This window comes from Leptidea sinapis, chromosome 24 (genome assembly GCF_905404315.1).
Source record: "Leptidea sinapis chromosome 24, ilLepSina1.1, whole genome shotgun sequence".
In the NCBI taxonomy this organism is placed as follows: Eukaryota; Metazoa; Arthropoda; class Insecta; order Lepidoptera; family Pieridae; genus Leptidea; species Leptidea sinapis.
The window spans coordinates 11,430,975-11,444,553 of NC_066288.1; the positions used below are offsets into that span (position 1 = coordinate 11,430,975).

The following is a 13,579-nucleotide window of genomic DNA, read 5'->3' on the forward strand; positions in this document are numbered from 1 at the left end:
AACAGATAATATTCAAATTCAAATATTTTTATTCAAAAAGGATATGAAATCACTTATTGAAAGACAAAACTACTATCCATTCGAAAATGTTTGCCTCAGACATGAGAAGAACGGGGGGAAGACACTCAGCGGGCTTCTTCTTTTTTTTTTAATTTAAATAGCCTGACTGCAGTCGCTCCATTTATAAAATAGCCTAGAGTAAAGTCATTTATAAAATAGCCTAGAGTAGGGATAAATACTTACGTACCTATTAAGAAATAGTAATTTTATTTTTACCACAGAAACATTTTTAACAATTCCTTTGAATTTCGAAATACTTTTTTTTATCTTTTTCAGGGATCTTGTTGTAAAATAAAAAGAAACATCGCCCCACAAAAGTCTAACTCGACTTAGCCGAGGAGTAGGCATTAAACTTTTGTCTGTTGCTGGTGATAGCATTCTGGTTATGACTGTTTCTAGCAAAATCACCTATGTGCCTATGTACATACATTACATTATCAAGAATATATTGTGAGGCAACTGTTATAGTGTCTATTTCTTTAAATAATTTACCTTGTGACGTTCTGCTACATTCATTTCGCAATTATGTACATATATTGCGAAATTCTTGACTTTACGATTTCCCACAGGAAAATCAACTTTATCTTGCACTTACAAAATACTTTTTAGACTTAGTGCATCCTTAGAATAAAGACATCAAAAGATAACATTGTGGGGGAAACTTTCATTGCCCTTAATGAAAACTCAAGAGTTCAACAATTTGTTCGATAGATTTTTGCCCACTTGTAGTTTCATGAATGGTGATCAATCAATCACTTCCCGTTGTTGTAGAAATTATGAGACTTTTGATCAAAAAAACGAAACAATTTCTTTTGGCAAAAAATCTGAAGAGACGAAAATAGTTTCTTATTTTTAAGTGATACTTCTGATTACTTCTGTGCTCTTACCAACTAAGACAAACGTCTGATGAGATGTAACCCAAGAGGTGCGGGTTTGAATCACGCATTTTTCATAAATTTTTGTGCAAATTAAATTTATAGACTGAAACAGGTGTAAATCTGAAGGTGTCAGGTCAGGGCTATATGGCGGATGCATTAGCACCTCCCATATAAACTCTTTTAATTTTTGCTAAGAGGCTAAACATGGTTTAGCGATTTTTGTGATGAAGCCAGCACCCTTTCTTTTTATCAATTTCAGTCGATTGTCCTCAATTTATTGCTTTCATCACATCAGTATTTTGCATTACAGATCTGAAACAATAGTTTTGTTCGCCGGTAATAGCTCATAATGAACAATGCCCTTCAAATCCCACCATCACTATCACCAGCCCGAGTTTTGCTTTAGTCTATGCGTGGTACGCGATCCGCTTTTCAACATAAGTTAACAATCTCTTCAATAACTACTAATACTGGATCTTTTCAAAATGGCGTCCACCATGAGATCAAAATTCCCGTATTGAAAACGCCTAAACCAACTTTGTGCTACTCTTACTGACACTGCATTAGATCCATAAACCTCACCAATTTTTATCTCGACTTGAATCACATTTTTTCCGTTTTTAATGAAAGGTTCACTAATTTGGGAAGAAGGAAAAACAAATGATAAATAGCTAGAAACAAAATTTTACTAATTTGTGTATTTTCTTAAAATTAAGGCTGAGATCAATAGAGCTAACTTTGCTCAGACCTTACTCACGTAAAACTTAACTGAGTCTAAGCTTAGCATAATCTTTGATTTCGTATTTGACAGCTGAAATAACAGCCCAATGCAAAAGTTATGCTCGCGTTTTATCACACTCAGCTGAGTTTAGTCATATAATATCCGGATGACCGAGCCTTGCTCGGATTTTGAAGATCGTACAAAACTTGAACAAAAAAAACTAATAGGACACCTGGATTCGAATCGGGGTCTTCTGCTTTCCGGATCAACCATCTGAGCTATTATAGTCTTGTATATAGTGGCGAAATTTACCTTTGTATTCTATTGTAGCTGTTCTCAATAAAACACGGACAAAACGACTTTTTTTTAAATTGAAACTTAGCAAGACCGATGTATCGCCCCCGAAATCCTATATATACTAAACTTTATGAAAATCGTTGGAGCCGTTTCCGAGGTTCAGATTACATACTATATACAAGTATTGCTTGTTTAAAGATATACCCCCTTATTCATAATAGTCTGCTAACTTAAAGCATTAATAATTCGCACTCTGTCTTAGCGGCTGTTTAAAGTAAGCGGAACATTATGAATAAGGGTGTTAAGATATACATAAGTAAAGTCTGAGCACAGTCTATGCACGCTCTATAGATGTCAGCCTCAATCTTTTATCAACACCAGCTAGATACAAATAGTACAGCCAAAGAGATTTTATTACAAGTTTATATATACGAATAAACATTTTACTCATCTTAAAATAATATACGGTAGGAGTAAAATTTACAAGGTTGGTACCGTTGGTAACAAATGTTTCTGTGTCAAGAATTGTAACAAAAGTTTCCTAAGCAAAAACAGATATATTCGCAGTCGTATCGGAGGTAGAGGGAGAGGGCTACAGGCTGAGCGTGTACACAGACGACACGGTCCCTCCGTTCGGGCCCTCCCTCCCCTGCCCGCCGATCTTCAACGACCCACAGCTCTTCAGGGAGTTCCTCTTAGTAAGCAACTTTATTATCGTTATCCTAATTCTGTTATCGACTTAAGTGGGAAGGCGATTTCTTTTGTTTTTTATTTACTTGTTGCGATCTAGATGTTTTTACAGCTGTGAAATATTTTTTGCTATTACTTTCGCCTTATTTCTCTCAAGGTTTTCTGATAAAGGATTTTTAATAATTTTCATTGAATTTTACATTTACTTTTCGAAGGTTTAGGTTAAGATCAGTTATTAAGTATACAACTACAGTAAAATATTCAGATGTTTATCTAATAGTGTATTGTAAGTTACTTAGATAATTTATACGTCTAGTAGATAGAGCCTCTTGCTCTGCTAGACAACTGATGAAAACAGGCCTGGTTTATTACTTTTGTGTGCAAGACAGCTACGTCTTACACTCGCGATTTGTACGTGTTAGTGTGCGTGCATTGCTCAAAGTAGAGGCTAAGTATCAACCTCAATTTTTTGGACGTTTTCACAGCTGTCACAGTCTATCTAGACGTATAATAATTAATAATTTAAGATAAACTATTAATGTAGTGTTTCATTTTAAGTAAATATTAATAAATCTTTTAAATTTCTTAGAGCATGGTTGGTAAAATCGCATCATTCTATACTTGAGCGAAAACGGTGTAATTACTGTTCCGGATAAAGTGTCATCAAAATTAACTATTTTTTATATTTTTGGATTAGGTGAAGCTGATGAATGGTGAGAAGGCAGCTTTTCAAACCCCGACATTTGCATTAAAACGACAAAGGACTCTGGATACATTGATACGGGATATTTACGCTGAACACTGCTCCGATCATAAAGTGGTAAGCCAATCTTGATAACGTGAATTGCGTTAGAATTATGTCGCTACAGAAAATAAATTCATACTTCGGGCGATATTAAAATGGTTTTGCTATTTATATTTTTGTTATCCCGATATTTTACTAACTTCAGCTTTACCAGGCCCGTCTCGCTCCCCGTGTAGGTATTGAAATCGTAAGTACACGCGGCGGTCTCTACACAGTAGGCCAGCCAGTAAGGACTCAAGACATGTCCTTCTTCCAACGCACACATTACTATCTGCAACTAACATTAGTAACGTTGTCAAACCTACATAGGTTTGACAACGAAAGAATATTGTTTTAAAATTACGATTACATACCTACTTATTTTACAGAAAAACCTAAGCAATTTTTAAAAGATGAACTTAAACTAGGTCGGTACAGTTTTTGGTAAAGAAGACAACCCTATTGTCGTCTGAATAGGTAATAGTCACGCGATAGAATGAGAGTAGAAAAATGTAGGTAAATAGCGCTGTGCGATCTAAATTACACCTTATTGTATGCCCGCGATAGTCCCTATTTCTTTAATTGATTTTGCAGAGTGAGACTTCTGTGCTTGTACTATTATATATTCTTTGGCTTTACAGATAGAATAGTCTAAATATATTTATTCATCATGAAGCTACATCAGTTCCCGTTTTAAATCATGTAATGACAAAATTGCCCTACTTAATATAATAAACACTAATCATTTTAGGCCTGCACACAACCAGCCTAGAATTTTTGCAATATTTAATGAAAAGGTGAATTTAAAGAAATTATCTTTTGTCAATAGCAAAACCTTTCACCGGGGATAAATGTTGACCGACTTTAACAGATTCACTAATGAGTCTGATTCACACTGAGAGTCGATTATAAATACAGTTTATAAGTTCTTTTCAAAAAGTATAAACAATTTTTCATTCTTATCTGTTCTGTTTATTATCTATTGGGCGTGTTGTCAAACTCTTACAAACAACAACAACTACATGTTCCTATTCCCTTCTCGAAGTTAAAATAAATTCGATTATTATGGGCACAATTACTTCTGCGCATGCAATAATTATATCAGTGAAGATCTTAGGGTCTATCATTTATTTCATTTAATTGAATAAGAAATAAATACGTAATTTTTTTTAAATAAATAATACCATTATTATAAGTTATTTATATAAATAAACCTAAGTTGACCTAGACATCGTAGGCCGAGTTTTATTCTGTTTGTCAAAAGGTACCAAACTTTTATTGTGTTTTTATCATGATATTTATTTTTTGACAGACTATCATTTATTATCGATATATGGTATTCAAACCGGTTTTCCTGTAAGTGGTGGTGGTCGAGTTTGCATTGAGAGCTTTGAAACTAATGTACCTACTAGCTAGCGAGTTGAATGCAGTCGGAGTTGAGGTAAAGAGTGGGAGCATCTCCCCCCGCTGTTTTGAGCCTTACTTGACCTATGACACTCATGGATTTCAAACGACCCTCCACTATTTTATCTCCCCGGGGGAAGAGCATTTTTATGGATTTGATCATTTGTAGCCCATGCTATCCCGGCGGGCGTTGTCAGATGTGTGGTCGGGAGGTGCGGCAGGAGGCGCTGGCTCCGTTCGTACCGAGCGCTTTCTGCACGTCGGTCAGGCGCTCAAACTGGACGCGGTGCTACGCGGCGATGCTCCTACCAGTCTCGCTTCTACTGGTCAGGCAATTATATCAACTAATATCTTATGGATTAGGTTCAAATTTCTCTTTTTTTGACGTGACAACGTCTTATAATTCGATAGAGCCGGCTGCACGCACGAAAAAACATGACTCATGCGGCGTTACCTCGCTCTGAGGCGTTCCATGTAAGGCTTGAAGTGCAAGCGAGAGCGCGGAACGAGTGACAAAGAAGCACAATCGGCCTTTGCGTTCGGCAGCGTTCGACATCAGAATAACACAGATTGTAAGAAATTAAATATTACACATGTTTAAAAGTTGTAAAACAATTGCTCAACGCACATTTATACTTGTAAAAACTATTAAATTGTTAAAGAAATTGACATAATTGTATTTATGCGTATATACAAATAAATCTAACTTGATCAATTTCATTGTGATTTCCAATTACCTCCTTCTCTATATACATACAAATCTATTAAACAAATGAAATTAAAATTTTCTTTTGAAAAATGCTACCATTCCAACAGTATTTTCTTAAGACGTTGTCACGTTCAACTATCGTCAGTAAACCGACTTTACAGACAACCAATTTTTTAATGAAATTATTTTCATTAAAAAATTTGTCCCTTATGGGACGAGAAAAAAAACAAGCGTTGATTTATTTAAAAAGGCAAATAATAAATATAATGTCCAACTGCATTTTTGATGGTTCTTCTGGATCTATGGAATGTCTGATGTTAATCGTAACTATAGCTGTCACAAAACAACGATGACATTTGAAGTTGTGTTCCGGTTAGGCTGGTGTGGATGGCGGTATTTCATTTTTTCCAAGAAAAAGTGATGGTAAGTGATACGCCCCATTTCAATGCAGTACTGCTACGGATTCTTGTTGTACCCAAAAATTTTAAGCGGCATTGCAATAGTGTTCGTGACTTTCAGACATAAGATTTTAAGTCAATTGACGTCCAATTAACAACTAGACTCATAATCATGCTCAAAAATTGTCTGAAGCAGAACTCTGCCTATGCGTCTGATATGCAGAGTTTTCGTTCGTACCATCGGACCGATGGTTTTCATTATTTATTACAACAACAATTCCAGAAAAAAGGTATTTAATTATTGCATTTAATAAGCTTTATAATTTCATATATTTGTTTTTTGATTATTAAAAACACAAGTAGCATTGGTCGGCGAGAGCAGTAATAATAGGTTATGTTACAATTTTGACAAAAAAATTATGACCCATATTAACGATGGTATAGAAAGATGATTTCTTATCACGTTATCATGTAAAATTATAATCCGCAAACAAACTTTACAGACAACCAATTTTTTGTAGTGATCATGAATTATAAGGCTGCATTTATTGCTCGATCGACGAGCGTAGTGCGTACCCGTACGCGCTGACCATGTTGCGTTTATTGCTCAGCTGACCGCAAACTTGATTGCGCTTGTACAATTGTAGTATATTATCGCCATAGAGCGTCAGCGGGCTGATGTACGCCGGACCAATAAGCCGACAATTTTCGTCAGCGCTACGTAGCTGTACGCGCGTAGCAATTCATCAGCGCTGGACTGTACGCGTTCATGTTTTATTGTTGTAGCTAGGCTCGAGCGACGTCAGCGCTGACTGTCGGTCACAAAATGCAGCCGTGTTATTATATTCTATATATCATGTAGGTTCCGGCGGTGCCCGACGTGCTCCATGGGAAGGTCGTCTGTGGCGGGCGGCTCCTCTGCCAGCTACGCCGGTGTGCGCGGAGCAGCTCTCTGAAGGTCGACTCTTGCTCTCCACCACCTCCAACACATACATTTTAGAAGGTATGCCATTACACCTATGCCATTATTTACGTGAACAATTATTTTGCAACAACTATTAATTTTATAAGACAAATCAGGAAAGACTTTGTGGTTTTTTTTTTATATAAAAGTAGTGAGCCAACCTCCCATGGACATCCCAGTATCAGCTCGAACCATTTGACCGTGTGCAACTCAGAGCTGCTCGAATTGGACTCAGTGCCTATGAACGGCTAGATCACTTGGCGTTGCGTAGAGACGTCGCTTCATTGTGTGTTTTCTATCGTATTTATCACGAGAAGTGTTCCGAAGAGCTGTTTGACCTGATTTCTGCCGCCAAATTCCACCTACAAACGACACGCCATAAATTAGGATATCATCTCCACCATCTGGATGTGTGATGTTCCCACGATGCGGTTTTCAAGGAAGTTTTGCCCATTCGGAAATTGAGGCCTGAGAAGAATAGGTGCCAGAATCTCAGCGGGCTTATTTTTTTATTTATAAATAAAATTTCGGCATTCGCTTCATTCCTAATCTGTTAAAACATTATTCTAGTTTTAAAAAATGAAGTGTGACCCGTACTATCTTCATTCATATAGACATCTGTGAAAAACACCATATTTTGCTTCATATTAAAACGGGCCCTAAAAATAACTTCAATACTTCACTGTTGACAGCACAGATGTTTTTCGAAAGAGCAGTCAAATAGAAAACTGGGGTAGCCTTTAATATTTTCAAAAGGGATTTATTATGTTTTTAATTAGACTCCAGCCATCACATTTAATGAGTTGGTTTGTGCCATTTGAAGCCGATAGAAACGAAGCGCTATTTATAATTTAATTTGTCTCTTTGACTGTGAGAAATAATTATTTCCGTTCGTATTTAGTTACAATGACAATTTGCTAGCAGTTGTCACTTTGATAATGTGTCCAGCCATCACCTCCCTCGACCATATTTTAGGGAAGAGAACGACCCGCCCCACGACGCCGCCATAAGCAGTGGCATTAAGCGAGCATGACGATGCCTGTCACGAAAACTCTACCAAATAACAAAACATATTGTTCATCTGCATATTTACAAGCATTAAAAGACTTTTTATTTCTAACATCACATGAACGCCCCGGTCTTTATGGTCTTCGACGAAAGAGGTGTTGATATCGGAAATACGATGTACGCAAATGCTACATGCATTAACGCAATTAACCGCTGAGAGCACCGTAGCCAAGCATCTCATCGGCGCCTCCATATTAGAAATAAAAAACGACCAAGTGCGAGTCGAACTCGCCCATGATTGGTTCCGTAGCAGCAAGAAACAGAATATAGAACTTCTTGTAGCTCGTTGAAACGTTGATCGATGTTTTAATACAAGTGTATTTTTTTCCAATTAAGTTATTGATAATACGATTTATGACGTATTAAAATATACTACTTACTAGATCTCGTTCAAACCAATTTTCGGTGAAAGTTTGCATGGTAATGGTACATCATATATTTTTTTAGTTTTATCATTCTCTTATTTTAGAAGTTACGGGGGGGGGCACATTTTACCACTTTGGAAGTGTCTCTCGCAAACTATTCAGTTTAAAAAAAATATTTTAGAAACCTCAATATCATTTTTGAAGACCTATATATTTACTTACCAAGTTTCAACAGTATTGTTCTTATAGTTTCGGAAAAAAGACTCGACTTTTTTCCATTTGGCTACGGAACCCTAATAACTCGTACTAAGGATTGACCGAAACCGCTGTACCGCCGGGGCCAAGGAAAAAAGAGCATGAGCTTACACGAGATCGATATTGTCGGATAGATCTCACGTTTTACAATATTTTAACGATACGACTGGAGTGTAAACCACGACATATTTTTTTATGATAATAAGGGATGAGACGAGCAGGACGTTCAGCTGATGGTGATTGATACGCCCTGTCCATTACAATACAGTGCCGCTCAGGATTCTCGAAAAACACAAAAATTCTGGGTGACACTACAATTATTGCGCTCGTCACCTTGAGACATAAGATGTTAAGTTTCATTTGCCAAGTAATTTCACTAGCTATGGCGCCCTTCAGACCGAAACACAGTAATGATTACACATTACAGCTTCACGGCAGAAATAGGCGCCATTATGATTTCCATAGCTAGCCGGCATCCTGTGCAAAGGAGCCACCCACTGGTAAATATAATTACTGGCTTTACACGCCATTCGTATGAATGAAATTATTTAACAGGATAAAAACCGAATTAAATCAGTGTATCTACAATTTCCTTTATATATTTAACTAACTTTATTATATTATACTATAGTTACTTAATTTGACTTCGATAGTATTGATTGTGGTGTAAGTCGCAGAATGTCCCGGATTGTTTACTCGATCGGGCAAATTTTTTTTTTTTTTTTATAATAGGAAATTATATAGGAATAGGATGACAAACGAGCGTACGCGTCACCTGGTATTAGTGATCACCACAGTAAGACCAGAGGATCACAGGAGCGTTGCCGGCCTTTAAGGAAGGTGTACGCGCTTTTTTTGAAGGTACCCATGTCGTATCGTCCCGGAAACACCACACAAGGAAGCTCATTCCACAGCTTTGTAGTAGGTGGAAGAAAGCTCCTTGAAAACCTCACTATGGAGAACCGCCAAACATCCTGATGGTGGGGATGATATCCTAACTTGTGGCATGTCGTGAGAAGGTGGAATTCGGCGGCAGGAATCAGGTTAAACAGTTCTTCGGAACACTCCTCGTGATAAATGCGGTAGAAGACACACAATGAAGCGACGTCTCTACGCAACGCGAAGTGATCCAGCCGTTCACAGAGCACTTGGTCCCCGAAATTTCGAGCTGCTTTGCATTGCACGCGTTCAAATGGATCGAGCTGATACTGTAATGTAAATAATAATAGCATGTAAAGTTAAACAGCTTTTTCGCTCGTCTCTTAAGTTAATAATTTTGATTTACTTGTTGTTACAGCTTAAATGACAAACTAAAAAAAATTAATAAACGAAATCAAAGATTATGCTAAGCTTATACTTTGTTTAACGTGAGTAAGGTCTTAGCAAAGTATATGTTCGCTCTATATATCTCAGCATTAGACAGGAAAAGCTCCGCTCACCGCTGACTGCCGTCGATAAACACATTCTTAAAGCTATGTCATCGTTTGGATATATAAGAACCCTTAAAATTGCGTTAATTTCTGTTTCTCGGCTCTTTTGAAGTTTAACCATAACTCTGCCTATAATTACTAAAGATTCTGTTACTCTCACTGTTCCAACCAACTTCAATCAGAGATGTCATGTAGCATCGACATGGTTGTTTGTAGGCGTAATTTTTAGCAGGCCTGTATGACTCCCCGTGTAGATATCGAATCGTAATTACGCGCGGCGGCCATATCAACGGGGCTATCCAGTAGGGCTAGGGACGCACGCGCGAAATATTTCAAAATTCAAAAAAAGTGCGTACACCTTCCTTAAAGGGCGACAACGCTCCATTGATTCCTCTGGTTTTGCAAGAGATTGTGTGCGGCTCACTTAACACCAGGTAACCTGAACGCTCGTTTATCCACTTCAATAAAAAAAATCCGATCACCAGCTATGTTTTTATATTTTTACAGAAAGTGGAACTACCCGCGTTGTGTTGCGTTGGGAAGGGTGCGTACGATCAGCGCGCGTGTCCGAGCGGGCGGGACTGTTCCGGGCGGGCGCGCGGGTGTCCGCGGGGGGCGGGTCTACGACGGGGGGTGCGGGGGGCGCCGGCCTCTACGCGCTGCCGCTACACGAGCTGTGCGCTGGCGCTTGGGCGATGCGCCCCCTGCAAGACTGTAAACACGCGAGATTACCGCGTACTAAGACTGCTCAATACTTTGATATACTTGAACAAGGTGATTTTTTTTTAATTTATGACCATTTAGCAGAGATGTGATTATATTTTTACATTTAAAATTTCATATCAAGTAATATTTATTGTAGTCAACTATTAGCTTTAATAAATTATTCTGTTCCTAGTAGAATCTTGAGAATTACTTTTCTACTCAATTGTTGAAAGCAGGGTTGTATCATCTTCTATTTTTAGGCTCAGCGAACCTACTAACAACCAGATAAACTGGATTGATTTATATAATACTAGTTTACGATCTGTGAACAGACACACTAAAACCATGTTTGCTTAAAATTTGAATATAAGATGTGTTGGTTAGTTAGTTAAATATTATTATTAGTTAGTTAAGTAAATATTGGATTACTTTCATCGTTTTAATTTTGTAAAAAGGGTTCGCCCGTATATGTTAAATAAATAAATGACCATAAGCGCCCTGCCCATAGCAATGCAGTGCCACCCAGGATGCTTGAAAAACTCAAACATCTGAGCGGCACAAATGCCCTCGTCGCCTTGAGACATAAGAGATAATTGAGAATAACAAAGCTACTTGACAGTTGAAAATCACCGTTCATGTGGAGCTTTGCAACACAATAAGTCTGCAACTTTTCGGAGTGTTGCTGGCCTTTTGTTTTTTTAAGGATCACGAGGCATTAGGTTTAAAAACATCGATACGCCGCGTAGGTAAGAGAGACAGAGAATGAATTATTTTATACTAGCTGACCCGACAGACGTTGTTCTGTATATTATAAATAATAAAATAATGTTTTTATATAAATATCATAACATCAAAAATTACTTCGTAAAATATGCACCCTGCTGTCGTAATGAAATTGTTTCACAGCAGGACTGTCAAACCGTGCGTCAGTAAAATCTCTCATAGAAATGATGTATGGACACATCAAAGGAAAAACAAATTTGTTGTTTTTATTTAATGTAGCAGCATTTTCCTATTTATTTTCACCTTTTAAACCTTCTCTGGACTTCCACAAATAATTCAAGACCAAAATTAGCCAAATCGGACCTATCTATATATATATATATATATATATATATAGATATAGATATAGATATAGATATAGATATAGATATAGATATAGATATAGATATAGATATAGATATAGATATAGATATAGATATAGATATAGATATAGATATAGATATAGATATAGATATAGATATAGATATAGATATAGATATAGATATAGATATAGATATATAGATTACGACTATGTTCCTTATTTTGTTTTAGTTTTACTTGCAAATTAATGGAGATGAGGCTTTATAAAGTGTAATAATATTAAATTTGAAAAATATATTGCCAACCTTTTGAAAAGTTTCTTATCTGAATCTAAATTACGGTTTCTATAATATAAGACATATCGTAGCTCTCAGTTTTTCATTACATAGTTTTAACAGCCTATGTAATAAATACTATTATTATACTATTATTTTACTTTCATTCATTTTCAGGTGAAGGTGGGAAAACTTTACTAGCTGTAGCAATAGGAAAACGAATATTACTTTTAGTAGAAGAAACGAAGACTGATAGTGAAATGGGTTTCGAATATACACATTACAAGGTATGAAACCAATAATGATTTCAAGTTATACATAAATAATAATACTTAATGCAACATACAAAAACAAAAAGAAAAAGTTATACAATATATAAAATATACAGGGGTTCATTTTTAGACTTCCATTTGCCAAGTCAAAGATTATTACTTGAATACTCGTAGTAGACAATAATCAATTTCAAATTTACTAGTCGTAAGTAGTCAATAATTGTTTTTTTTTCTGAAGGGTTTACAAAATACCACAGTGTCTGAAGTCGAAGGTTTTTAACCAGTGTTTGTTGCCAGTGATGACATACTGCACGCATACGTGGTCGCTACTTGGCAGTGGGCGGGGCACATAGCTCGACACACAAGATAGACCGACAATCTGGTCAAGATCGCCCGAATAGGTTGGATGAGGGTAAAAGACTTCATCATCATCAGCCGGAAGACGTTCACTGCTGGATAAAGGCCTCCACCAAAGACCTCCACGATGACCGGTCCTGCGCTGCCCTCGTCAACGTATTCCGGCGATCTTGACGAGATCGTAGGTCCATCGTGTGGGGAGTTTACCAACACTGCGTCTTCTGGTACGTGGTCGCCGTTTGAGGACTTCTCTGCCCTACCGGCCATCTATCCGTCAAACTATGTGCCACTTCAGTTTCGCAATCATATGGGCTATGTCGGTGACTTTGGTTTGGCGGCTCTCCTTATTTCTGATACTATCTCACAGGGAAACAAAAATGTTATTATTGCATCGATTCAAATCGATTTTTCTTGAATCATATCAATCATCGAAAGGTGATTTTACATTCTCCTTAACAACTGTGTTCGTAACTTCCACTATTTAACGTCTTTGAAGTTTACATACAAATGCATTTGGGTGTGGTGGATTCTCGATAGACATGTTCAAGTTATCTATACCGTACTCTACTAACATTATAACAACTTTGCTCAATGTATCCATTGCAACTTCAGCTTTTCTAGCTGCTTGGCGTAAAACATTAGTAACTTGCCATTGCCATAACATACAAATCATTCTTGTATTAAAGATCTTAGGCCTTTCATTCATGGAATACAAGAGCTTTGACACATGAGAACGAGTACATCTACGTACTTGTCCAGACTTTTATAAATAATCAATTTTATTGCGGAAAATGACGCGTACACTTTTGGATTTTCCAAACTATTTTAAATTTAATTTAATGTAAAGTGTTAAAAAATATTAAT

At 36.9% G+C, this 13,579-nt stretch overlaps 1 protein-coding gene across 1 annotated transcript in view; it reads left to right on the top strand.

The window, feature by feature from the left end:
* The window catches only part of LOC126971902 (GTPase-activating Rap/Ran-GAP domain-like protein 3), a 327,877-nt gene that overhangs the window by 301,176 nt on the left and 13,122 nt on the right, over positions 1-13,579 (top strand). Inside the window, exons 12-17 of the mRNA XM_050818416.1 lie at positions 2,512-2,654; positions 3,344-3,466; positions 5,004-5,160; positions 6,804-6,944; positions 10,531-10,656; positions 12,201-12,373. Coding sequence (XP_050674373.1) covers positions 2,512-2,654; positions 3,344-3,466; positions 5,004-5,160; positions 6,804-6,944; positions 10,531-10,656; positions 12,201-12,373 — 863 coding nt within the window. The remainder of the gene's footprint in view (positions 1-2,511; positions 2,655-3,343; positions 3,467-5,003; positions 5,161-6,803; positions 6,945-10,530; positions 10,657-12,200; positions 12,374-13,579) is intronic.